This window comes from Podarcis liolepis, assembly GCF_965112155.1.
Source record: "Podarcis liolepis genome assembly, chromosome: 12".
Taxonomy (NCBI): Eukaryota; Metazoa; Chordata; class Lepidosauria; order Squamata; family Lacertidae; genus Podarcis; species Podarcis liolepis.
Window position 1 is genome coordinate 35093730 of NC_139563.1, and position 25969 is coordinate 35119698.

Below are 25969 nucleotides of genomic sequence, written 5' to 3' on the forward strand. Positions count from 1 at the left end.
CTCATTCATTTTATGTATGGACAGTAGGCTATCCTAGTCCAATCCCCTGTACAACTTAAGGAAATTCAGAGCTAGGGCATCCTCAACAGATACTGTCCAAGATCTGCTCGAAGATTTACTGTGAGAGAGCCACTATATATAATTTGTAAATGAAAGGAGAACAGGGGACTTATAGCAGACCTGATCAGTCTTCTCTAACTAGGTGAGATGTATTATGTATTTCTATTTAAACAATAGTAATTTCTAAATTTCCATGTATGCAAATTTGCCTCCTCTCTTTTGGGGGAGGATGCATTTCCTCTTGGCAGTGTGTAAGCGGGCATCCTCTGCAGAAGTTTCAAGTGTCAAATAAGACATATCTATAACACTTCTACTTTCTCAAGCCTTCAGACTATTTCAGAATGCATAGCAGGACACAGCCAATCCTTCTGCACACAGCATTTTCATGGTTGAAATATCCCCCAGTCACTTTTAGCTCTGTGGAGTAAAAACGTATGTGTACCTGTATATTTTGCCTTGAAGGGCAAATAGCAGTTGGGGGGCGGGTGTAAACCAGAAGCGTGAGACAGAAAGGGAGTGGGGAAATTGCAAACTCCCCCAGCTACAGCACTCCTGCCCTGTAAGTGAGAGCACACCTGGGCTTTAGATAAAGTGGTTAAAATAACTTTGGTTCCCCCCCTCCAAGAAAACATTTTAAATCCATAACATAGGATTTCAGCCATAAGTATTACCTCCTTGTAGCGGGAAGTAACACAGACTCTGGTTTCCTGGGCTCACCATTTCTCTAAGCCAAGCTAACGTACTGACTGGCTCTGGCTTTGATTGGTTAGAAAGAGCCAGAGGGCACACCCACCATTGTCAGCAGAGAGAACATTTAAAAGCCAAGGTTCCCTTGCAGCTTTGTTCCATCTCATTACAAGGGATCTAGGCCATGTCTTCCAAACTACCAGGATGTTGATTATCCTCATGGCTAGATCTAGTATACAAAAGTGGACAGGTCAGAATTCAGGGGCAGCCTATCCCATTTTGCTGCCTGAGCAGAAATGGGAAGGTGCTGCCTCCCCTGCCGCTCCCCCACCAAAGTCTTGCTTACCAGAGTTGTGCAGCAGCAGGGGTACCACCCAGCAGGATTCCTCCACCCAAAACAGCTGCTTCCACCCATTTCATGGGTGGGCTGCCCCTACCAAGAGTAGTTTAGTTGTGGAGCCAGAGTGCTCAATTTATTTGTATTCTGTTTGACCTGTTGCCTGCTTTCCCCCATCTGTTATTTCAAGTAAAGTTCCACAGTTGAGCTAGTGGAGTCAGTGTGATTGCCCCTCAGGCTTTGGGAATCCTCACATGTAGATCTCTTTGGTTCCAACATTATTGGAAGTCAAAGGCCAGAGTGGTAAAACCAGAAATTTGACTTATTCTCAGGAAGAAACAGGGCTGGAGAGCTGGCTTTATGCTCTGTGCAAATTGCAAAGGATTGATTGGAGCCGTGGTGTGTGCTGGTCCAGGATTCTTGGCTTTAACAATTACTACTACTACTACTAATAATAATAATAATAATTGCTTATACCCCGCCCATCTGGCCGGGCCTCCCCAGCCACTCTGGACAGCTTTCAACAGGATATTAAAAACACAATAAAACATCAAACATTAAAAACTTCCCTAAAGAGGGCTGCCTTCAGATGTCTTCTAAAAGTCATTGTTTCTCTCTTGTCTCTAGGGCTGTAGGTGACCTTTTTAAAAAAGAGGTGGTGGCAGCAACTACTGTACTGGATAGTAAGATCTGACTGCCAGCAGGGCTGTTGAGCAGCAGTTGGGGAAGGAAGGGGATGGGAGAGACTCATTTGAATATCCCCCCCCCCTCTTCCCCACAGGGAAAATTTAGATAAGGAAGTTCCAGAAAGCTGAGGTTATATTATAAGAAATGCAGCTACCATCAGCATATGAATATGCGGAAAATTCCCTTTATACCCTTATCTAAGACCAAAATTACAGAGTGCTCAAAAAGTAATTGCAAACCATAATTAGCCATTGTAACAAGTTTTCGCACCACACAAAAAAGCAATGGTTTCTGTTTATACAAATGGATTAGATTTCAGCCCAGTACTGTCTGTTCCACATATTTTGTAATTTAAGAAATTAAAGATTCTCTAGCTGTTAATATATCATTATTATGATAACCAGATTCCAATAATTATAGTGCAGCAAATACCCTTGCTTGTTAAAAAGGATATTAGTGTTAAAAAGTACACAAGTTTCATTTATTTACCAGCTCATGTGCCGTAGAAATTAGTCATAACCAGTGTTCTTAAGACACATTATATACCAGGCATACAAGATGGGGGTGGGGGATTTATTGCACACAGCATTGTTTGACTCAAGTTCATCATGTGCTGCAAAAGAAAAATGGTTTTGGACAAAATGAATAGTGTCTGAAACATGCATATAGAAATGGCATACTGAGTTTTGTGACAATATTGGCAATGAGTTTCACGCAGTCAAAAAGAAAGTATTTTCTGTCTCATGTGACCCCCCCCCTATAGTACAATGAGTTGATACTGTGAGGTGATTTGATGCTACATAGATTAATCCACTGGGAAACTTCTCAAGCCAACATGAAAAGTTTCCATCTATTCAGCTTAAGAGCTGGCAGCTGCTGTGCATTTTTATATTTCCATATGGCATCAAAACATTGTGCTGCAGCGTTCAGTATGGTTTTAAACAAAATGGCAAGGCTATCCTTGTATGACGGTTACAACAAAATCTATTTTAATCAGGGAAAGCACCTGTTTGGAATCTTTCAATCCAGTGATTTCAAATCTGATGATTTCAAATGTTAATTTTAGTTTTTCAAAATATATGATGGGTTTCTGTATTCTTTTTGAATACATATTTTAAAAGCTAATCTAATGGACACTTTCTTTAGAAGTGGATATAAGTGCTGGGGGTCTTGGAAGTCCTACCCCTCATTGGAATGCATCACTCAGAAAGCATTGTAGGAAAAAGCAATTTTTCTACTTTGGACTAAGGAAGTCTCTTGCTGTTGTGATGTGGATCCAGGAGAAGGGATAGGAGAATGCAGGTGGATGGAAAGCTTATAAACAGCGCAGAAAAAACTCACATGCTCTGTGTAGCTCCTCGTTTTTGTCATACTAACCCGACACTTTCTGCTCCAGCTGTAAGGAACTCTGTAGGCTGGGGTGACTAATCAAGGCCCTCCAGATGAAGTCATCTCTGACCATTGGCCTTGTTGCCTGGGGCTTATGGGAGCTGGAGGCCAACAATATTTGGGCAGCCATAGGCTAGTCAGGCCTGCTATAGGCCCTATTGTCAGCAGTGAAACTGGGCAGTGCATTTTGGCTCATGTATTTGTGCCTATACATACAGGAATAAATTGGCATATAGGCTCTAATTAGCAATTAAGCACAAAAAGAACAAACAGCAACATGGAAGGGGCAGTAATAGCAGCAACCACTATTTTAACTTCTGGAAGAGGCTTGAACTGGGGGAACAGGAAAATTCCCATATCGGGTTTTGGAGTGGCTATAAGCAGTAGAAATGTTGTGAAATTTGACTAGAACATGGGAGGATTACATCAGAGGTGAGGACCCATATGAGCTTGAGGCCTACATTCCCTTAAGGCAACTTTCTGATAGCCACATGCCAGCTATGCCGAGTGTGAGGCCGAAGTGAGCAGTGCAGTGAATATTCATTTCCCCTTCGTAAAGTAGGCTAGCTTGTACACACTCAGGTTTCATGAATACTGAACTACTTATGCACTAATGGAAAGGAGTCCATTCTGCACAACATCTAAGAATTAGTTTAATTAGACACTAATGACAACTTTATCTAAATTGTTAGAGCAATTTTAAATAATCCCCTCTAGTGCAATTTGGTGTAGAGATTTACAGTGTTCTACAATCCTTAGCAATCACTAGTATCCTGGGCAGCTCCCCAATAGCTAAGAATCTAAAACCAAGTTAAAATCCCCAGATGGCTTATGTTTTGCACATTAGAAGATCTTGTTCTAATTTTAATTTCCCTTTGCTTTGCTTTCTTCCTCACCTGTTTGTTCATTCTAATCCTGGCTTTGACGCAAAAGCAGGATTACCACAAAGCAAAACGCATGTGCTCAAGAAGTGCATAGTTCAGGCCGGGAATTTGAGCTGTGGAGTACCAGTTATAGTAGTGTCTTGTGATGTTACAGGAACACATTTTGGAATAAATATAGGATGAGTTCTAATCACATCTGATTACTCAGCATTCCACTGTTGTTTTGGGATGCTTTCTGCAAGAGGAAAATTGGGGGGGGGGGAGTGCTTTCTGCAAAATGAAACAGAACATCAGACACATTACTCAACTATAAAGAAAGAGAATTTAGACTGTTCATCACCCATCTCATTCTTTAAGAAATCAGTGTTGTTACCCGAGATGCAGCAAAATGGACTCCCATTTGGTGTTTAAATCCACTGGAGAGACAGCTCATACACTATTTTTCAGGTAAGTATAGCAGTTTGCCTGGCCCATGCCCCTCATCCTCATCCAGTGCAACTTCTCATGCAAGGTAAATGATCTAGAAATAGGTATCCATGTGAATGGGCTTCCATGTGCACCTGCCCTTTCTTAAGAGATGGAATTACACAAGTTTTGTTTCCATTTATGAAACCATTTGGTGAAAGGGTACATGAACATGAGGCTGGATGGCTTTCCGCCCACTGCATGCATGCTCTTGGTTTCTTTCTCCCACATGATTTCCCTGGAGAGACCAACTGGAACATGTTCAGCCAATACATTTTTCAATATCTTCTAGACCAACTTAGTTCCTTTGATTTGGGTTCAGACTTAAAGTAACTGAACTTGTGTCCCATAGATTTTAGTGGAACCTGAGTGATGGTTAACTTGTCCCTTTGATTTCATTGGGAACTTAGTGCAACAAGTCTGAATCCAACCCTCTGTCCTGAATGAAACCCAGACTGTACATCAGCAAATCCTGTCAGACTGGACATTTGCACAAATGTTCGCTTCCTGCATACACACAACTATCCACATAGAACATCTGCAGTTGTAAAAACACTGCAGTCTTGACACAATTGTCACTCACCTTCACATAGATTAGCATTTTCAATTACGTCCTTAAGAAACAAGGAACACTATTGAGTTGTTGTTTTTCCCTATTTACCCAAAACTGCTTATTGAAATGAAAGAAAACAAAGAAAATTTGCCAGAACAACTCTGGGCTTTCCATCATAAAAAAGCTCAACAACTCTGGTCAGTCCTCCCCCCACAAAGCTCAACAACTGTGGGCCCTCCACTCTAAAAAAAAAAAGAAAAAAGACAATAGGTAGATCACTGCCAGTTTTATACTGGGAGTAGAATGCAGTCTCTATAGAGAGTTGGATGTGCCTGCTTTAGGGCAACTCTCACACTTAAAATTAAGGGGCCTTACATACTTTGTGATCGGTTGGAATATATAAATTTAATACCACCATTACAGGCCACCTTTTAATAAGCAACTCTTCCTAATCTAGTTTACATAAAACATTGGTCATCCATTTGGCAAGTGGCTGTCCATTTGACATCATTTCTAGAATATGCATCCTTTGGTGCCTTGATGTGGTTTTGCCTCTGGTCTACTGAGCCAAGGAACAGTGCAGAAGGGTGCAGCCTTACAGGTCAGGCCTACAATTCATCTTGTCCCTGCCAGTGAACTGTGCCATCTGTTTCACAGGCTGAACATCTATGACTTAAATCATCCGATACCCAAAGGGTCAAGAGCTTCTGACTTTACTAGGAGCAACTCAACTCAAGAAGCTGCAGATAGTTGGGAGGTGATTTTAGTTGGGATCCTGACTGGATGGGGGGAGAATTAAACTCTCTCCACAGCCCCGGCAGTAGCTGCTTACATAACAAAAAGTTCATGTAATCATCACATTTTTTTTGTCCATTAGCATGTGCACTAATCATACAATCTTTTTAGCCTAGTAATACTGCAAAGAAAGTACTGGGGTAAGAAGGAACAATTTTTACCACATTAGGAAGTGTTTTTGAGAAGAAATCCTACATTCATCTTAGTCTCTTTTGTGCTTCAAACCATGAAGATTGGAATTTATTTTACCCATTGGTTTTACTTTATGCAATTGCATGAACTTAAGAAAAATGGATGCAGCTGCACAGGAGGGAAATGCTAAATTACAGTTCTTACCAGGAATATAAAAACTTTGGGGAAAGGAAACAGAAAGATCAAGGCTCAAAAGTTTACTCACAATTTAGCCATCTTAGAACCACCCAATTGGGTTAACCACAAAGGATAAAATTCTAATACAAGAGCAGTAGTAACAACTGATGAGGTAAAATTCTGTTGAAAGTTGTAACCCCCAATTCCTAGTGGATCTGGCAATTGCACTGAGTAAAACACATCAACCAGCAAATGAGCTCAATGATCAGATCCCTGCGCTGTGCCACACCAAACTTACTATTCTGTATTCTGTAAATAAAGTAGTCTTATTTCAATAGAAACTCTAGTCTCGTGTCTCTTATTTTCAGTCTGATTCCCTCCTGCACCACTGCTAGTGGGTTCACAAATTATTATGAAATTCTGATCCAGTAGTAACATACTGGAGGTTGTATTTGCTTTATATATGTGAGGCTTTGACAACAGAAATACAAAGGATGTTTTATATATATATTAGTATTAATAGGCATGGTTTAAATAAGGTATGGTATTTGTGGTCATACTTTAATTGCATTTTAAAAGTGGTAAATACTGAATATCGGAATCTGTCTTGGCTACAATTTCAAAAACCACACCACAACCAAGAAGCATGATTTCAATATACATGTAAGTATTCACAGTGTACATAATCTCAGAAACCAAGACCCTTGTTGTTTTTTTAAAACAAACACCAGACTCCTTATTTTAGGAATGTGAATTCTAGATAAGCAATTTATTTATTAAACTATACAAAACAAGCATTTTGTTGCCAAAACAGAAAATATTCACAAACAACAGTACAAAAGAGAAAGTGGCACACTTAATTTAATCTTTCTCATATTGTTAAGGAACAATGTATCAACTGGTGTTAAGTCTTCCCTGTAATAAGCAAGTTATTAAAAATATACATAGAGCCAATTGTTTTCAAAAGTGGAACTATGCAAAAGGATGCAGTAAAGATTCAGAGAAAGAAATCTAGCCCATTTAAAAACCAAAACATGAAAAATATGTGCCCATCACTGAAAGATACATTCATAAATTTTATGTATCTGATCAAAGGCTGGCTCCCTCAATAAGATTGCTAAAATCTTTCAGTACTTGTTCTTCCCAAGTTGCGGTCTTCAATTTTTTCATTAATGTTAATTTCTTTTAAAGAAAACAACTATTTGCCACCACAGCAAAGTCTAACAAAGGCAACCCAACTATGTTATAATTGTCTCACTATGGGACAAGTGTTAGTTCAACTGACTTTGATCAGAATTCAAACTCAGCAATGAGTCAATAAATGAACCAAGTACAGGTTTTTTTTTTGTGTGTGTGTGTGTGTGTGTGTGTGTGTAAGTAATGAAATGTTTCTATTTTGTAATTTAAATAGTAGATAACATTCATCCAGTCACAGAAGCAACCTCCCTAAAACATTTAGCAAATCTTTTTGAAGCCTAGTTTTCAGTTGTCCCACAAGAATGTTTCAGTACTGATAAAATGTAATTATCTAACAAAGCAAAAGTAGCTTTTATATTCCAGAGCTGGTTTGAAATGTGAAAGTGAGCAACACAGTGTTATTTCAGAATGGAAACTGCCAGTCACTAATTCTGTTATACAAGTCTAAAGGTCCCAGGCATTATAAGCCTCATGGTTATGTGATAATTTTTCCAGGTCCAAGATCATAGTAGGCATTCTGAGCAAGCTGGGACAAAGTTAAAGAGAATATGGCCACCATACTTTACAGATTGTGCAGTTTAAATACTTGTATCATAAGGCCAGAGTGGGGAAAAGAGTCAATTTTATGAGAATTATTTAAAATATTCCAAATCAGTATTCCATATAGGTAGGATTATACAAATCACCCTTTCATGGCTTATAAAAGTGCAAGTTGCCTTTGAAGGCTAACTATATTTATGAAGAACTGTTTTTGATCAAAATGCCTGTCTGTCTTTGATTTTGTCCATACTTAAGTATGCCTGAGTTCTGTAGCTGTCCACTCCAGCTGTACTTTGGATCATATATAAATATAACTGCACATCTACAGAAAATCTCTTCTTGTATCGGGGTGTATGCATGGAGGAAATATGAAAACTGCCATATATCCTATTTCAAAGTTACTTTGAGCAACAAGCCTGATTGCCAACTGAAGTTTGTAGATATATGTTATTTTAACCTTTCTGGCAGTTTATGGTGTAATTCTAGAACAAGATTACTTAAATGTGCAAAAAAACCCAAAACATTTTCATTAAAACAAAAGTATCAACTACTGTTCCAAAACTACATCACTGTAAACATTTTTTAAAAACATAATATTGTATCATGGCATTTTAAATAGTCATAGGAAGAAGTTTAGCTCACTTTAATTTACAATGGCTATATATTCCTGTATAAAAGTTATTCTCTTCTGCCTATACTAGATAAAATATTAAAAGCCAGTAAAATATGGTGAAAACTGTAGATGCTTCCCTTGTAAAAGGTCAAGTATAATACTGTTATAATAAGTAAATCAGTGATTAAACAAAATATAGGCCCACGAGTTTTTAAATTTCATTCTGTTGAGGGGGGAAAAAGATTTTTTTGAAACTGTCTAGTTTAGTTAGATAAAAGCTGCTGATTTTGGTTAGAGAATTTAGCTTTCTAGAAATTAAGAGAAGACAATCCCTTTGAATTGATGGTACAATTTCTGACGATACCCATTGAAATCAATGGAACTTACTTAAGTTTGATCTAACTAATATTTTTACTTTATATCCAGCCCTTATGTTCACAAGGTTTTCAGCTGCTTGTGACTTAAAGCATAAAGCTAATGAAGCACAAGAGAGTTGAAGCACAAGGCAGTTCTGAGTTGAAATGTACTTCAGCTGAAATTTAATACTAACTAGAGAGGATGGGAGGACACATAGATACAGCTATTGTTACACTTGGAGATTACACCTTGGGGCCAGATTCCATAAACAAACACAAGGCACTCCAGCTTACACTGTGGTGTGCCATTGATTCCTCCCTTCTCCCCACTCTCACACCCAACCAACAATCTCCAAAAAGTCCATCTGAATCTAGTTTTTGGGGGAGTGCAGAAGTGGGAGGTTTCACAACATACCCCCATGAACAGAAACACCTTTCACAGAAGCCCATGGAAATGGCCTTGAAGTCTGTAACAAGATCATTTAAAAAAATCATTGTACCAATATCAGGTTTGTCATTTTATACTTTCAGGTAAACAAAAACAAATACTAATTTGCCCCTCCAAAATATTTAATGGGTACATCTGTTCCAACACAGCCCACTACCCATATAAATAAGGCTCACCATTTTAATGAGATGCAACTCATAAGACTGGCTTAATGCAAGAAATGAGTGACGATATAAACAGCTAATCTACTGCCATACTTTACTTTAATTGAAATATTAAAGCTTCTGAAACCTTCAAGATGCATGATTTTGTTCAAACCTAACAACTCAGTAGAAACTGGAAACCAATGTTTCTTGTGTTGATTTGCAGGCTCTGAGTAGGGAAGGAAAGTTTGTCGCTTTATGAATTCACCTGTCATGTAAACAAGCTGCCCTGTGCTGATGTTTGAAATGGAGATGAAATGGGAAGAATTAGGGTCACACCATCCTGCTTCATGCTTGCTTGTGCACTGCATTTCAAGCTTACGTTGAGATGTACATGCACAATATACTGATCTGTGTACCACCACAATCACGGTGTACAGATAGGACAATACAAGAATTGAGCTCCATGTTATTTAAGTCCGCATACACATGTGGCATTCAACAGGTGAATAGCAGCTGGGTCAAACACACCAGGGGGCAGCTCAGCACAAATCTTCGATCTTTGCATGTGTTTTAAATACAAGAATAGGGCTAGTGTGCCTAAAAAGATACAAAGCTTCATTTCCGCCTCTATGGATCAGATATACACACTATATTTTGAAAAATGTTTGTTGCAGGTGACTTCAGAAACCAGAAAACATAGATTTCAATGTTTCAGACTTTACACAATGACCTCTATCCAGAATTCTGATTTATTTCCAAATATGTTTTTTTCATTACAAGCTACTGCATTGAGTGGACTCCTAAAATTGCTTTGTTGAATATAAAAAAGCATCCTCTTGTAGTAAAATGGCACATATATTCTGGATTGCAACCCATTGTTCACCAAAAACATGTAACTGAAGCTTGCACAAGCAGCACAACCCATATTTTAAAAATTTCCCTGGTACAGGTTCATCATGTATTAGATTTTCAGTACAAACCTTATTGTAGTACCATTACAAATGTCAATCCTCAAATTAAGAATCTTAAAGACTGTGACATCATTATTATAAAATACTTAGAATTGTCTACCCTATTCTTTTTAAACACTGCAATCCTTAAAATTTGCAATTTAGACATTATTTTCAGCTAAGAAAATCTTTAAAGATATCTCAAAAGATTTTTTTTTAAAAAGGGTACCAGGGCTATAGTACTAGCAACTGAATCTCTTTTATACTGACAAATTAGTCAGGTGCTCCTTAGTCTGCTGACAAAGTTATGCTGATGGTAGGTGGTCGTTGCTGATTTGGCTGTTTGCTTGAAATAGGAAGTTCTATTCTGTCGGCTCCAAAAATCAGATTCTCCTCTTGCAGACTACAGACTGAAAATCTGTTTGCTTCTGTGCCACTGTGGTGATTATTTGGAACTACACCACCACTGACCTGCTCAAAGGATTTGCTAAAAAGAGTAGTGCTAGTTCTAGCCAAACTATGACTGCCTGGCTTAGGCAGAGATTGGCTGCTAGTCAGGGTCAGTCTCTTTAAAGACAGAAGCTCTAAATTCTCACTCATTGCTCGCTGGTTTTGTTTACGAGACAGATGATCTTTGTAGGCTTCACCAACAGTTTCTTTTTCCTTTCCTCCAACCTTGCTTCCTCCAGACCTCCGCTGACTCTTGCTTAGCTGAGTCTTGTTACTGCTGTTGCTGCTGAAAGCAGAATGATTTGTGGTAGAAGGAGCCCTAGAGTAAAAACCCTCATCAACTTCAGACACTTCAATCAGTTCTTCTTCTGGAATGCCTAGTTCATTACCTGCATAGAAAAAGATGACAATTAACATATGAATTTACTCAACTACGTTTTGCAAGTGATTGCATCCAGTACTGTTAAGATTTTGGCATTTCTTAGCACAAAGCAAAAGATTAAGGAGAGGATAGGAAACTTACCAATCATCTCAAATTGACAAAAAGTGTACAGTAGAATTTATATCAGAATAGTAAAGTAAATTTATTAGAAGCATGCTTATAATCTCATTTTGTAGCAATTTTAAAAAGCACTCATTATTCATGCAAAAGATTAGAAAGATGTTAGATATATTACAGAAAGATATTTATTCCAAATATGTGCAAAGGCATCTACATACTATCTGCATAGCGAATCAATCATGGCGCTAGATAATCAGGGCACCATAAAAGCCAATACGGCATCACCTGCAGGTTCTCAAATTTTAGCAAACCCAACAGTGCTTATATTTCAAGGACTGAAAGGTCACATTCTGCAGTACAAAGTTGTTTAAGGAGAAGTCTAGAAACCTTACACACTGGAGTATTAGCTCTCATGGCTGCAAAGATTTAAAATGATAAAAATAAAAAATAGGATGAACTGACATGGTTTATGTACATTTCGAAGAAAATTTTCCTTAAGTGACTTTGTATAGCTAAAAGATTAGTACTGATCTAAAAATAACTCAATTGCCCACCAATTTGAAGTCTCTCAGTGTGGTTTCCCAAGCTAAAACTTAAGAACTACCAGCATGCTAACAATGTATTCAGCACAAAGATCCTTTCTATGTGCAAAGCATGCACTTGTGTTTTATTCAAGGTAACATGCAAATATATTTATTGTATACTGTAATCTTCCAAACATGCAGCAGTGACCCTTTCAATCGATACCTTCTGAGTGTAGCTACAAAGTGCTCTGCTAAAACTGCACTCTGCCAGGTGAGCTTATTCCATCCTCCATAATTTTTCTTACAGATTTTTGCCTCCTGATCTCTGGCATGCCTTTGCTGTCAACTCTAGGATCTGTAGGTGCTTCCTGCACACCCTGTATATGCTGAGCATCATTCTCTGTTGGTGCTCTGCTTTTTTCCCCATTCCCGGTTCTCTCTCCAGTCACATTTGTAACACTAATCTCGGGTATGACAAAGCTGCCCGATTCAGTAGTGTCATTAGCATTATCTGGTTGTTCTAGAATTAAAAAATGGATAAGACAAAACAAAAAAAATGGCTGAAACAAAAACATGGAGACAAAAGAAAAAAAAAGACAAATCTGACAAAACTAGAAGGCTGAATGTTATGAAGTCAGATGTTTTGCTTACTGTCCTATTATTTAGCAATATTAGTAGGAAGGGCATACATTATTTCTGAGAGTAAAGTGATTCTGCTGCCACTAGAACATTTAAAAATGAAATTCTAGACATTTCAATTATAGCCCATGTCTTACCTGTCAGCTGCTGCTACTGTAGTAAATACGTAAATAAATACATTTACTCTAAAGTTATCATGTAAAAGTAAACTATAATAAATCCAGAAACAGCATAATAAAGTAAATTCCTTGTAGGTTTCACCATAATATATTGGAAATTATCTGACTCACAGAGTTGTATTGTAATCAACATTATTTCTGTATTAATTTTACATTACATAAAATTGACATTTATCCTACATATGAAGATTCACTATGCTAAATGTTTTTACAGAAAATATTTTGAACCTTTCTGAAGCCAGGCATATGTGACATCTCCCCTTTGTCTCCCTCTGGGCTTCAACATATGGGCCATCCCCTTGTGGACTGATCCCTATTTAAGCCCTGTTTCTTTGGGTAGGTACATGAGCATTCAGACTGTATAAAAGATCATAAAAAGGCTGTCAATCTTCCCCAAATTAGTAAAATAATTTCTAACATTTGTATCACACCTTTATTATGAAACACTCATGGCAGCTTAAGAAAACGATAAATAATGTTACAAAGAAAACTATAAAACATCAGTAAAAAATGAATCCTAAAAATTGCCAATAAGTGATATTTCAGCCGAATATTACAAGTCCTTTGTGTTGTGGATCTTCACGCTGCCAACCTTGATTTGTTATAGGAAGAATATGGTATTAAACTGAGGAAGAAACAGTTAGTTGCACTGCTGTCATGATTGCCTTAATCTATGAAGGCTTCTTTATGCACATTTAACACTTGATCTGCACAACTTCTATCACACATTTTGGAAGTTTTCTGTTGCCATTTACATCACTTCTAAGGGGAAAGCAGTAACAAATACCAGCACCATAGTACACTTGTAGCACAAGTGAATGTTGAACTTTACTATATTAGCATGCAAAACTTACTGGCCCTTTGTGTTGCTGAGCAACTTAAAATAACTAAGAGGTCCTGCTGGTTGTTGGACAGACAAAAACTAAAGAGTTTTTAAAAAGTGTTGAATGATTATTGGGGGCCAACGCGACTAGTAGAATCAGCTTCATTAAAAGGGAAAAAATGAGGGCAATAGATTCAACCAAATTTGGAACAAAACAGGGCCTGACTATCTAAAGGTCATAAGGAGGTCATGAGCTTTATAACAAAATGGAATGCTCAGTCTAAATGGAAAATGAACAGACTACAAAAATACATAGACACTGTCCAATCAGATTTTGAAAGTTCAATCAGTGGAAGGGAGATGGGCAGTACTGGAAAGAGCTGCATCATCAACTGCATTTTTACAAGTTAAGCACCCTGAAAACCATATAGAAAAACAGAGGCTTAACACATCTTTGCAACATTAGTCACAGTATTCAGTAATTCATAGGGTTTTTTTTACTTTAATAGCACATTTAAAAAGCTGAACTGGCACACTAAAGAAAAGAAACACAGAATTACATTTTGTCCTTCTACAGCATTTTGACTCTGATTAACTGGAATCTTAACCTCAAAGATTCAGATAGCTGGCTATCACCCTATGGCACTAAGTCATACTCAGAATAGACCCAGTGAAGTCCATTATTTCAATGAGTCTACTCTCCAAATCACCCATAATGTATTTACAGTCTCAGAATATATTTTTCCTTTTCTAAAATCAAGCAGTTAGAACAATAAATATAAAAGAAAGACACTGTATTTTTATGTTAGAGTTTTACAGATGATTTCTGTTTTAAAGAATACTATTACAAGTCAATACTTGTACAATACTATTTAAAGAATACTATTACAAGGTGCTGGAGGAGACTCTTGAGAGTCCCATGGACTGCAAGAAGATCAAACGTATCCATTCTTAAGGAAATCAGCCCTGATTGCTCACTGGAAGGGCAGATCGTGAAGCTGAGGCTCCAATACTTTGGCCACCTCATGAGAAGAGAAGACTCCCTGGAAAAGACCCTGATGTTGGGAAAGATGGAGGGCTCAAGGAGAAGGGGACAACAGAGGACGAGATGGTTGGACAGTGTTCTCGAAGCTACAAACATGAGCCTGACCAGGCTGCGGGAGGCAGTGGAAGACAGAAGTGCCTGGTGTGCTCTGGTCCATGGGGTCACGAAGAGTCGGTCACGACTAAACAACTAAACAACAACAACAATTACAAGTCAGCAAGTGTTTTTAGGAAGACAGGATTGAAAATATTGAAGAGCTGGGAGCCAAGCAGTTTTGAGGTCAATTGATTAAAAATAAAAATTATAATCGTTCCATTTTATATCAAATTCAGGGAATCAAGTGCCTATCAGTTTCAAAGCGAAACAGGACAATAAAAAAAAAGTATGGTTTCTATATGGTTTCTATATACTAGGAGAATCCTATATTAAAATAAATGAAGAATTGTAAAACTCCAAGAGTAACCCAAATGCACACCACTGGAGATTCAAAACTCCCCAAAAATGTTGAGGACAATTGAGCTTACATGGGGAGAAAGGGGGGTATAAAAGGAACCAGATGTCTAGCAGATTGTGTGGAACATGGAAGGTAGGGAACGAGAGAACACCATCCTGCTCAAACCCCTAACAGCTCACAATGAAGTGGGATTAGTTTAGGGAAACATGAACTCAAAGATTTTTAAAAACCCTGCCTCCATGGTACTACATAGGGATGTTTTAGGAAAAACAATACATTTTGCTGCTCATCAGAAATCCTTGCCATATATCTCTAAAATGCTCAGGTTGCAGGCTGGAAGCCCCTTCTCAACAGAGCAGGGAAAGCTGTGGGAAGGAGGAAAAAGAAGCAAAGAACCACAAAAAGGAGTCCTTTTCCTTTGCCCCACTCCTGCAAGGACTAAACAGGACTACTAGGCTCCTGTTCCAGGCTGCTTGCTGTACTTTTAGGGCTGGGGAATATACCCCCAATATTTTGTTCCAAGTCCCAGTTCTTCATTCTTATACAGAACTTGAGATCTTCAAAGCATGCCAATTCAATAAAATTGGCTTGGCTAAAAATTAACCACCTTTTTGGCATCCACATATACACTTTGTGTCATTATACCATCGTTTACGAGAATTGACATCCTTTTCTAAGCATTCATGTTCTATGTTGCTCTCACCGATATCTGATTTGATTTCTCTCAAGCTACTAAGTATGGACGCGGGTGGCGCTGTGGTCTAAACCACAGAGCCTAGGGCTCGCTGATCAGAAGGTTGGTAGTTTGAATCCCCGCGATGGGATGAGCTCCCATTGCTCGGTCCCAGCTCCTGCCCACCAAGCAGTTCAAAAGCACGTCGGGTGCAAGTAAATAAATAGGTACCGCTCCGACGGAAAGGTAAATGGCGTTTCCATGTGCTGCTCTAGTTCGCCAGAAATAGCTTAGTCATGCTGGCCACATGACCCGGAAGCTGTCTGCGGACAAACGCCGGCTCCCTCGGCCTATAGAGCGAGATGAGCGTGCAACCCCAGAGTTGTCCGTGACTGGACCTAACGGTGAGGGGTACCTTTACCTTTATTAAGTAATGGAGCATAGCTTCCCAAGCTCAATGCTCAAGAAATTAAGAACTCACTAGAGCTGTACTTTTCTTATGCAAATTAACTTAATCGGAAATGAGAATAATAATGCTATTGTTGTAAAATATACACACACACACACACAGAGAGAGAGAAGAATCCAAGCCCAAATCTTTAAAATTCTAAAACTGCAACCTGATGAATGACCAACTAAGTTTACCATCCTTGAGTTAAAAACTATGTGATGTGTTCTCTACAGAAACACATGGAACTAAATTCCATGCCTCTACTAACACTGAAAATCTCTCCCACTTAGTGGCATGTTTCCATATAGAGAGTTTATGACATTGATCTGGACCTCTAATAATCTGGGAGTTCCTGTTTTAATGCCCACAGTACATGTTTTGCTAAATCATTTTGCCCCACACCTGTGTGAAGTGGTCAGGTTGCAGCAGTAGGGTTTATGTTCTTCTAGGCAGTTGCAATAGGTTGGTGTAGCAGGCTTAGTGAGACCAAGTAGATGCCACCTACATGCACACTGGTTAATGACACAAAGTAGCAAAGGAGGTAGTTAATTGGAGATGACTGCAATGGAACAGGGAAATGCCTCTTTTCTACTCTGAATCAAAGCTTTGAAGCAAAACACTGTTTTCCTTTGTGGTGAGAAGGTCAATGCCTGGAAACCCCCAATATTTTCTTCTAGATTATTTTTAAACACAGTTAAGTTATAAAAGTTCTCTTTCAGGAGACAAAGAATCCCCCCCCCCCATTTTACACAATATCATGACATCACCTTCCTGAATTGAAAGCTCGCAATTTACTAACGCTTAGGAGTCTGCAGCAACACTTGCATACCTGGCAAATAATTGTCCTTCTTAACAAAGTAACTGTTCATCTTTTATTGGAGTCTGTTGCTTTACTAATACTATCAAGCCTCTTTCCTTACTGTTATCTGCTGCAGCAAACACTTGTCCTAACCATTGACTCGTGAACTTCAGCACCTGTATCATCAAGTATGACTCCTGCAGGAAGGCAATATTAAAGAATGGTTTGGTTTCTAAAAAGTGCAAGGTATTTAACTTTTCTGGACTATCAATATATTTAGTTTCATAAAAAGATACAAAATTGTATTAGTTAGAAGGAAGCAGTGCTACGTGTCCTTGGACCATTATTCTGCAAGTTACAGAATTTAGAAATGCTAAGGTTTAAACTGTATAGAAATGCCTTAAACAAATAAATAAGTGAAATTTGGGCAACACTCCAAATCTTTCTTAACAGTTTCTTAACAAGGAGGAGACAAAACAGAAGCAGCAGCTAGCCAAATCAGCAATCAAATGTACTTCTTAGTAGTAGTTAAAAAAAAAAAAAGCATTCTGCTGCAGTTCATTTAGAAGATAGCAACATCTCTGTATGATCAGATTCATCACAACAGATACCACTAACCTGTACAAATTGAGCTTTAAACCATAGGACTGAAGTGTACTCCACCGATCTCCAAGATAGTCAGAAAACATCACTGGGACTATTAATAGGTTCTCCAGTGACTTTATATCCGTAGATAAAATTGGGAAAAGGTTCCCAGTCCAAAGGTTGCTGAAGTGGTAGGATAAGCTTATCAATCTACTTTTTGATCCATAATGGATATAAATCCATTATGTGAGTGGTAAATCCCAGTAAATCTTGATCCTGCCCCTCAATATATTGTATATTATAGATGTTGTCTTGTTTTATACTAAGTATGCCTAATTTCTCTCTCTCAATAGAATGTGTTGTTTTGTGCAGGATGAAATAAGCCTCAGATCACCCAACTGGGGAGAAGGGCACATTCAAGATCCATTCTAATGATCAAAAGTTGTGATGAAATAATTTCATAGTGACTATCCCATAAACAAATGAAAGTAAAAGGCCTTGTACATGGGGATGCTACTGCTTTGCAACATATTCTTAACACAAAACCTACACGGACACTTTAAGAGCTAAATAACTATAATAAAAACCACTGATTTGATAAACTGTTTAAAATAATGAAGTTCTAGTTATCTTAATTTACACAGTTTAATTTACTCTTGGGAATTCAATCTATTATTTTGCTTCTTAACGAAATTATATACAGAAGCTTTCAACTTGGGATGAAAATTCCAGTTACGATGAAATTCTAGATAGAGGCAGCTGAGGTGCACACCCACACTAATTTTGCAGTGTTCATATTAAAATTTAGGAATAATGAATGGTAAACTGAATAAGCATGGAGTACTGATAGAGGAAGTCATAGTATCTCTTTGTATAAAAGAAATTAAATAACACAATTAATTCATCAGCCAATTTAATGACATTCTGGAAGCCTTGACTTCTAGAATTTAGTTAATAAATTGTAGTTTCATTAACTGCATTTCTTACCATGCCTTTTCCATCTATGGCCCCGAATAGACATGCTGGTCACTGCATTTCTTGATATTCTAGATGCAGTAGGTGTAATTTCAACCTGAATACATTTTGTACCTTCTTTACTAGATTTTATGGCACCCTGAGGCAATGAAGCTTTTATTGCATTAGCAACCTAAGAAATCAACAAAAAGGTGTGATAAATTTTCAACATTAACACCAGATTTTGAATTAAAGCAACAACATTTCATATGTACCAAGGAAAGCATCACTATAGATATGATGAAAGTCAAAACAAAAAACAGTTTGACTTCCATCTGTTCAATTATGGCTTTAGAAGATTAGTAAACAATTCAGACTGAGAACACTTGCCTTAAAAGCTGTTGCAGAAGTCCATTTATAATCATGTTCCCCCCTCCTGGCTGTCTTTTAACTATCCACTGTCATTCCAAGTGTACAGAAGTCCTTGCTTCTATTTACTGTGTGCTCTTAAAAACTGAGAGACTATTATGCCTTAGGCTTTGGGTCCCCAATATTGTATCCATGGACACTACAGCACCTCAGTGGCAACCACCAAGGCCCCTTGTCCCTCTCAATTTGCAAATGTTCTTAACATAGTTTTTGGCCCTTTTTGGGTTGATGTAGGAGGTGGTGCTTGCTTTTTGGTCTCTGTATTGTATTTTTGAAGGGGTGTCCAGGTGCTTTTATTGGGAAGGGTTCTGATCATCACCAGACTGTCTTGTGAAATGAGAATTTTGTGTTGCCAACGACAGTTTTAGATTTCCAAATGTACTCCCAGGCCCAAAGAAATGGAGTTGGGCTGTCCTGTTTTAGAGACAGCTTTGCCCTTGGAAAGCTAGGCAGCCATGGCCAGGAGTGTGTTTGTATAGCTTAGGCCAACTGTACATATTCCTGGAGAATGCATGTCTGCCCTTGATTCTGCATGTCCTAGTTTACATCTAGAGCTTCCAATCAATTTTCAGTCCTAATTTAAAAAGCTACTCATAAGTTTTTGAACCCTATAAATCCAAGAACCAGGCTATTTAAAGGACAACCTCCTCCTACATAAAGCTACCCATCCACTCGGATCACTGGTGAATACACTTTGGTATCTCCTGTTGCTATTAGAGGTATGGAGGGTGGTAATGAGGGAGGTTGCCTTTACCACAGTAGTTCCAAGGTTATGGAGCTCCCTCTCTGAGGATAGCCATCTGGCTCCTACTCTGCCTGTGTTTTTAGCAAATACTTGGCCAGACTAGTGTCCAATTTGTTTTCTTCTCCAATATTTTATCTTTTTCTGGAAGGTTTTATTAGCTCATTGCCTATGATTTGCTTTTTAATTGTTACAGAAGATTGTTTTTAATATTTAGCTTACATTACTTTGGCAAGTTCATATGAGCTGGGAAATCAGGATATAAATGTTTTAAATAAAATGTACAAATGCTATAGAAGAATTTAACACAAGATGCTTACCAACAGTGGTTCTGGATATAACTCCAGTTGTGCTCTATATAAAATATCATCCATTGCTTTACGAGCTAGATCCCATTCTCCATTATAACTAGAAAGTTAGCAGAGACACAAAATCAGAACTGATTATAATGATTATTCATTTCAACATCACAGCCATACACGTTATTCATTATAAATCCATCTGGATGAATCATTTATCATAATAGAAATAAAATGCACAACAGTATATTCAATAAATAATAGAAGCTATTTCAAAACACTGATATTTATGATGATATTTTCATATTTTCTAGTCATTAACTCTGTCTGGTGATCCCCAGCCAGCATGGCCAATGGTCAGAGATAATGGAAGGACCCGGAATTGGATAAACCTGGTGTAAAGGAGCACATCTAAAGTGCTGCTTGGTCTGCCACTGCTTCTGGATGCCCAGATGCTAACTTTACTCAAATGTGGCTGGTGCTCCATAAGAACATCAGAACAGCCCTGCTGGATCAGATCAGTGGCCAATCAGATGCCCATGGGAAGCTCCGCAAGCAGAACCTGAGCAGAACAGTTCCAAGCTGCACCCCTTCCTGGGAAAGACAGTTCTAGGCACACTGACATAGGCCTTAAGATTCCTCTAGAATCAATCATTATGTTTTACAGAAAGGTAAGATATAACTTTCAGAAACCAAAATCTTTTGTGACAACACCCGTAGGATCACTGGACTCTTGTCATGTAAATGAGCATTATGCGCTATGTACACTGTCCAGCCAGTAATGTACTATTCTTTTTAAAATATAGGACATAACATTTCCTGAACTTACAAAGCATAATAAATCCCAGTTAACATCTGCACCATGAATTCAGAGGAAATTGGAATCCTGCTGTTTACGCCTTTGTATTTCCTTACTTGTTGACGAGGATATCCGCAAACACAGATCCTAAAATAATATAATTAGTATTAGTATTGTTATTTTAGATTGCTTGATTGTGTGTTAAAAAGAGGAAATATAGTGTGCAGTTGTTATGTTGAAAAGAATCCTGAAATGCATGTTCTTTTTTTAGGTCAAATAAGAGTACATCTAACTAGCCAATTCCATCTTTTCAGAGTTGTCTCCTACAAACCAAAACATTGCTCTTAACTGGTCAAATTTCTATTAAATCAAGTTCAATTAGCAATCCAACTCATAAAAGATTCCAGCAGGATTCCTGAAGAGCTTTGCCTTGGATACAATAGTCTGACAAACCAATTAATTAAACTTAGGAATTTGAGTGTACATCTGACTGATTCAGGGTGGGGAATTGTTTGGACTCCATGGGGCAGATCCTTATTGGGATCAGTCTTATGGGCTAAATGTGACGAGCAGGGTCGCCTACCTCTCAAGAATATGACTTCCCCTACAGGGAGCTCTCTTGCATACCCATCATTCTTTTACACTGGCCAGATGTGGAGAGACAGCGATCCTGTTTAGGGCTGGGATCCAAAAGTACTGTTTGAAGCACCTGCCCTCCTCTTTTAGATTACTGTTTTCCATGTACCAAGGAACCTGTGTGTTTCACCTAAGAATGGTGACAAACCTGCGTAACAGCTGGCTTATGCATTTCCAGAAATGAAAAATCACCCACTGGAGTTTTAACGTGTACCAAGCTCTACAGACTGGAACAGACACCTTAGGATTACAATTTAAAAATACTATTCTCAGTTCAACCAAGAAAGAAAACTTACCTTGAGCAGATTTGACATAAAGATTGAAGAGAAACTGCAGGCATATAGCTTAAGGCAGCATTGTAACGCAACAAAAGGAATGTCAATACTTCAAACCTATGAACAAATAAAGAATTCTGATTCATTGAAAAAATACACACGGCTTGATACATATTATGAACTGTTATCAAGAACATACCACAAACATATAAACTATACTATTAAAAGTTCTGTTAAGTGTGGGATATGAAGATAACATGGAAGGCTAGTTGATAAGTGGCCAAGTGTGGGTTTTTTGTCTAAGACTGAAAGCAACAGCATGCATTTTTACCTGTTTTGTGCTGTTAACATCTCTCTCTGCAAATGAGGTCCGCTATACACAACCCTGGATAAGCCATGCTGAGATAGAGCACCCTCAGTAAGAGCCATTGACCCAATACTGGAAGGCTAAGAAAAACAGATACTTGAATACATCACTAAGAACAGGAGTACTGAATATATATTTTTTTAAAAAAGCACAAAGAAACTAAAATAGACATCTGATTGTTGACAAACATAAAAGTATAAAATTTAACTGAATGTTACATGGTAAGCAGTACACTCATAAGTAAAATGGGGAAAGGCCACTAAAATATAGTACAGAAGATTCATTGTGCCACTTCAATAGTAACTTAAGAGTGGTAACAAGATCAGTTTACTGGCACAGGTGGGTTAGAAAGGGGAGCTGAACTCTTCCCTGTGCAATTCCAAGTGAAACTATTTTTAAAAAGAGCTAATGACCTCTTAACAGGAGTTTCCTCTGATATTGGAGCCTCATCAGGAGAAAACCAGCTAAAACATGGGGGTGTGGTAGGCTCAGTTCCTGCCTTCAGCCCAACTTGTGCTATGTTCCCAATTTCCCTTGCAGCTAGGGATTTGGCAACAGACCCAACTTTGCAAGAGGGTCTGTTGCTATAATGTGTCCTTATACTTCAGTGCTAAACGTTTCACTGAAACACATCAAATTTTTTGGTTATCACAGTTTTCATCCACTTAAACTCTAACCAACAACAGACATTTTATTCTCATTTTATCTTCAGCTTTATTATTCCACTGACCAATCTAATGTAAAATATTTCATAATTTTAAATAAGTTAGGTTCTACATCAGGCATAGGCAAACTCGGCCCTCCAGCTGTTTTGGGACTACAACTCCCATCATCCATAGCTAACAGGACCAGTGGTCAGGGATCATGGGAACTGTAGTCTCAAAACATATGGCGGCCCGAGTTTGCCTATGCCTGTTCTACATAGTACACCTGAAACTCATTAGAACTTTAGCCATGACAATACTTCTCAGATAATTTAAATGCAACATTATATATTCTAGAACACTGAAGCCCATCATATTTTACTTCAAATATTTCACATTAAGGATACTTTTAGAACAGTCTTTCCCAAACTGATCCCCACCCCCAATGCTTTGTAGTAGAGCTCTCATCATCCCTGACCACTGGCCATTTCCCCCTGGGGCTGATGGGAGACAATTTAAACACCTGGAGGGCATAGGACAATAAATTAATCAGCATGCAAAACCCAGGTACTCTCGTGTTCATCCTTGCCCTAATCACTTGTGCCTTTGTGAGAAACAGCAACTAGTTGCACTACCAGCAGACTTTTAAAACAAAAATATTTATCCTTAAGATGACAAAATCAAGGCCAGATGACATTCATGCAAGGGAGGCTACAACAAAACTACACACACATATGGAAACAGAAGTGTCTATTAAACTTACTTCATGATATATGGAAGGTTTGGATAAGGATGGAATTGTAAAACTTAATACCCTACTGTGCCCCTCTTTGTCAACTATTTCCTGTAAGGTATAAAAGAAAGTTATGACATATAATGAAAAATATATGGAAGTTTGTTTAGATTAGAAATCACTTGAACAACTGCAACAGAGTAGGGCATGAGCTTCCCATCCCTCATTAGCTCTTTAATTATGCCCAAAGCTACTAAATGGATGCACATGTGAACACTTGAATTTACAAGATGAAGAATGTGGAAATCCAGCATTTTCTTATTCTTAACATCTAGGATGTCCTAATCAAAAAGCATCTGACAGCTGACACATTAGAAGTTTTACTCAAGTGGAAATATTTACTAAGTCTAATCTTGCTCAATATGTTTGCGTCTTTAGAGTCCTGAATAAATCTTATGGGTCATATCTAATAGCATACACCAGTTAATGGAAGGTTCTCTTGATCCAGCAGAGATTTCTATCACAAGGAACAGAGAAAGAAAACTATTTATCATTAATGTCTGATAGTCACACTCATTTTTATAGGTTCTGAAAGTTACCGGTACTTGTGCTTTACATAGCACCGTGACTCAGCCGTCTCTTAAATTGCTTGACTTTGGGGGCTCCCTTGACAGACCCTTGATTATTCTGATCTCTCTGTCCTCAAGGTATATAAGCTTACTCACAAGATGAACACAGTGTGTTTTGCAAAGTAGACTCTGTTTATTATTATATGAGACTACTGCTTTAAGTACAGATAGAAAACTGAGAAATGAGTTTCCTTTAAGCCTCCATCAAAATCAAGACATTCCACATTTAAACACCACTGATGCAGTGAAACACCAATTCTGAGCTTAATACAGAAAAAGTAATTACCATGGTTATAAACTCAGGTAGATAGCCATTAACTGTATCAGCTAATCACATTCATTTCATTAGTATGCTTATGCATATTATCCAGAGTACAGAAATGGAAATGCCTTCCCAGAATACAGACCATGCTTGTCTCTCCCACCCCCTCCAAAGACACAGAGTAGAGCCAAGGAAAGTTTAGGAAAGGCACATTGTTAATCTATTGCTCCATTATCTTGTAATAGAAAGCAAGACAATGCTTTGTAGTCTCTATCACCCACCCACTTTGCCCTTCCTCCCAATGTCTTTCACTTTCAAGCAGAAGAAAAGGGTGTTGGGAATTCTACAGCAAAGAGCAGATCCTCCACATGCTTTCTTCCCCCACTCCAATATCAGATGTACTTTGGATTGCTTCCTGCTGCAGCAACCCCCCACTCATTTTCTCACCAATATCTCACATACCACATCAGGAGATACTGAGGGGTGGGTGGAGAGAGACTATAGAAGGAAGCAGGGAACCTACTTCCAACCCTGTTTTCCTTTTAGAATAATACACAGCCCATTTTACCATGCAACTCTCCCAAATATTTAGTCAGAGGGACGCTCCAAGGAGGAGTTATCCTACTACTATCACAATGAGCTTAGAAGGTAAACATGTGATATGAAGAATGCCTACTGATGAATGCCGCATAGCTCAACTGTTTTAAAACAGCTTCCTTCATCCCACTGTGCTAAATCTACAGAATACAATTGCTAAATCCAACTAATGTCAATACAGAGAATACCAAACCAGAGCAAGTTAATATTCCAGATTTTTGGCTTGTTTTCTGACAAAACCACATGAACATTTCTGCTAATAGCAGTATGTCACAGGGATTTAGATCTAACTGGTTAAGAGGCCCCCGGGACATTACACTGTAATTTGCACTTTATCCCAAGAGAGAATAATTAATTTCTCAAGTGTGAATACAAACCAAGTTATAAACTCCTAAGAGAAGTGCTTCTATGCAGCCACTGCTTTGTAGGTCCTTACTGGCAGAAACAGCAAGATAGCACCATATCAGTTCTGGAAGAAACTGCAGTGTGAACTGAAGCAGAAGTTCCTCACCACTACGATAAAATTCAAACAGCTGATGACAGACTGGTTCTAGCAGCTGAAACAAAATCAAACATTAAATATTTTGTTAGTGGATTAACACATCAGTATGCTTTTCTACACTTTTTAAAGAAGCAAAATTTATCAATTCTTAAAAGAAACAATTCTGTATTGTAAATGTTAAATTAGTATGCCCCAGTGGCGTAGCGTGGGGGGTGCAGGGGGGGCCGGCCGTACTGGGCGCAACATCTGGGGGTTAGGGGGCGCAAATCCACGGGTTAGGGGGCGCAAATTACTTGCCTTGCCTCGGGTGCTGACAACCCATGCTACGCCACTGGTATGCCCCATTCTCCCCTTATGCCATACTCAATCAGAGCTGCTCTTTCATCACCACAAAAGAGAGAAATAGGCACACTGTGAATTTCTGTCTTTGATCAGAAATGCAGCAGGGAAAGAAAACAGTTAAAACTCTCTCCCACAATTCCAATAATTATCTAATTATTGATACATTTAATTTCACATCTAGTTTGGCTCTCAACTGAAAAGGGTACTCTTTAAAATCAG

At 38.3% G+C, this 25969-nt stretch overlaps 1 protein-coding gene and 1 long non-coding RNA gene across 29 annotated transcripts in view; one reads left to right on the forward strand and one right to left on the reverse strand.

Annotated features, from left to right (window-relative positions):
* The window catches only part of LOC310690013, a 48788-nt gene that overhangs the window by 10825 nt on the left and 11994 nt on the right, over positions 1-25969 (forward strand). For 2 of the 4 annotated variants that reach the window (XR_014517780.1, XR_014517781.1), the window contains exon 4: positions 4402-9755. This is a non-coding gene — a long non-coding RNA (uncharacterized lncRNA). Of the gene's footprint in view, positions 1-4401; positions 9756-17091; positions 17202-21077; positions 21690-25969 lie in introns of those variants that run through there. The other 2 variants (XR_014517779.1, XR_014517778.1) reach the window with 2 other exon arrangements.
* HYCC1 (hyccin PI4KA lipid kinase complex subunit 1) overlaps positions 6906-25969 on the reverse strand; it is a 52245-nt gene continuing 33181 nt past the window's right edge. For 8 of the 25 annotated variants that reach the window (XM_083468343.1, XM_083468344.1, XM_083468327.1 and 5 more), the window contains 8 exons: positions 25284-25463; positions 23449-23529; positions 22006-22121; positions 21696-21791; positions 20794-20910; positions 19986-20073; positions 18528-18687; positions 6906-11255 (listed from right to left, as the gene is read on the reverse strand). In XM_083468343.1, the coding sequence (XP_083324469.1) occupies positions 10705-11255; positions 18528-18687; positions 19986-20073; positions 20794-20910; positions 21696-21791; positions 22006-22121; positions 23449-23529; positions 25284-25463 (1389 nt within the window). In that variant the 3' untranslated portion in view covers positions 6906-10704. Of the gene's footprint in view, positions 11256-12115; positions 14375-14779; positions 17153-18527; positions 18688-19985; positions 20074-20793; positions 20911-21695; positions 21792-22005; positions 22138-23448; positions 23530-25283; positions 25464-25969 lie in introns of those variants that run through there. The other 17 variants (XM_083468331.1, XM_083468346.1, XM_083468329.1 and 14 more) reach the window with 9 other exon arrangements.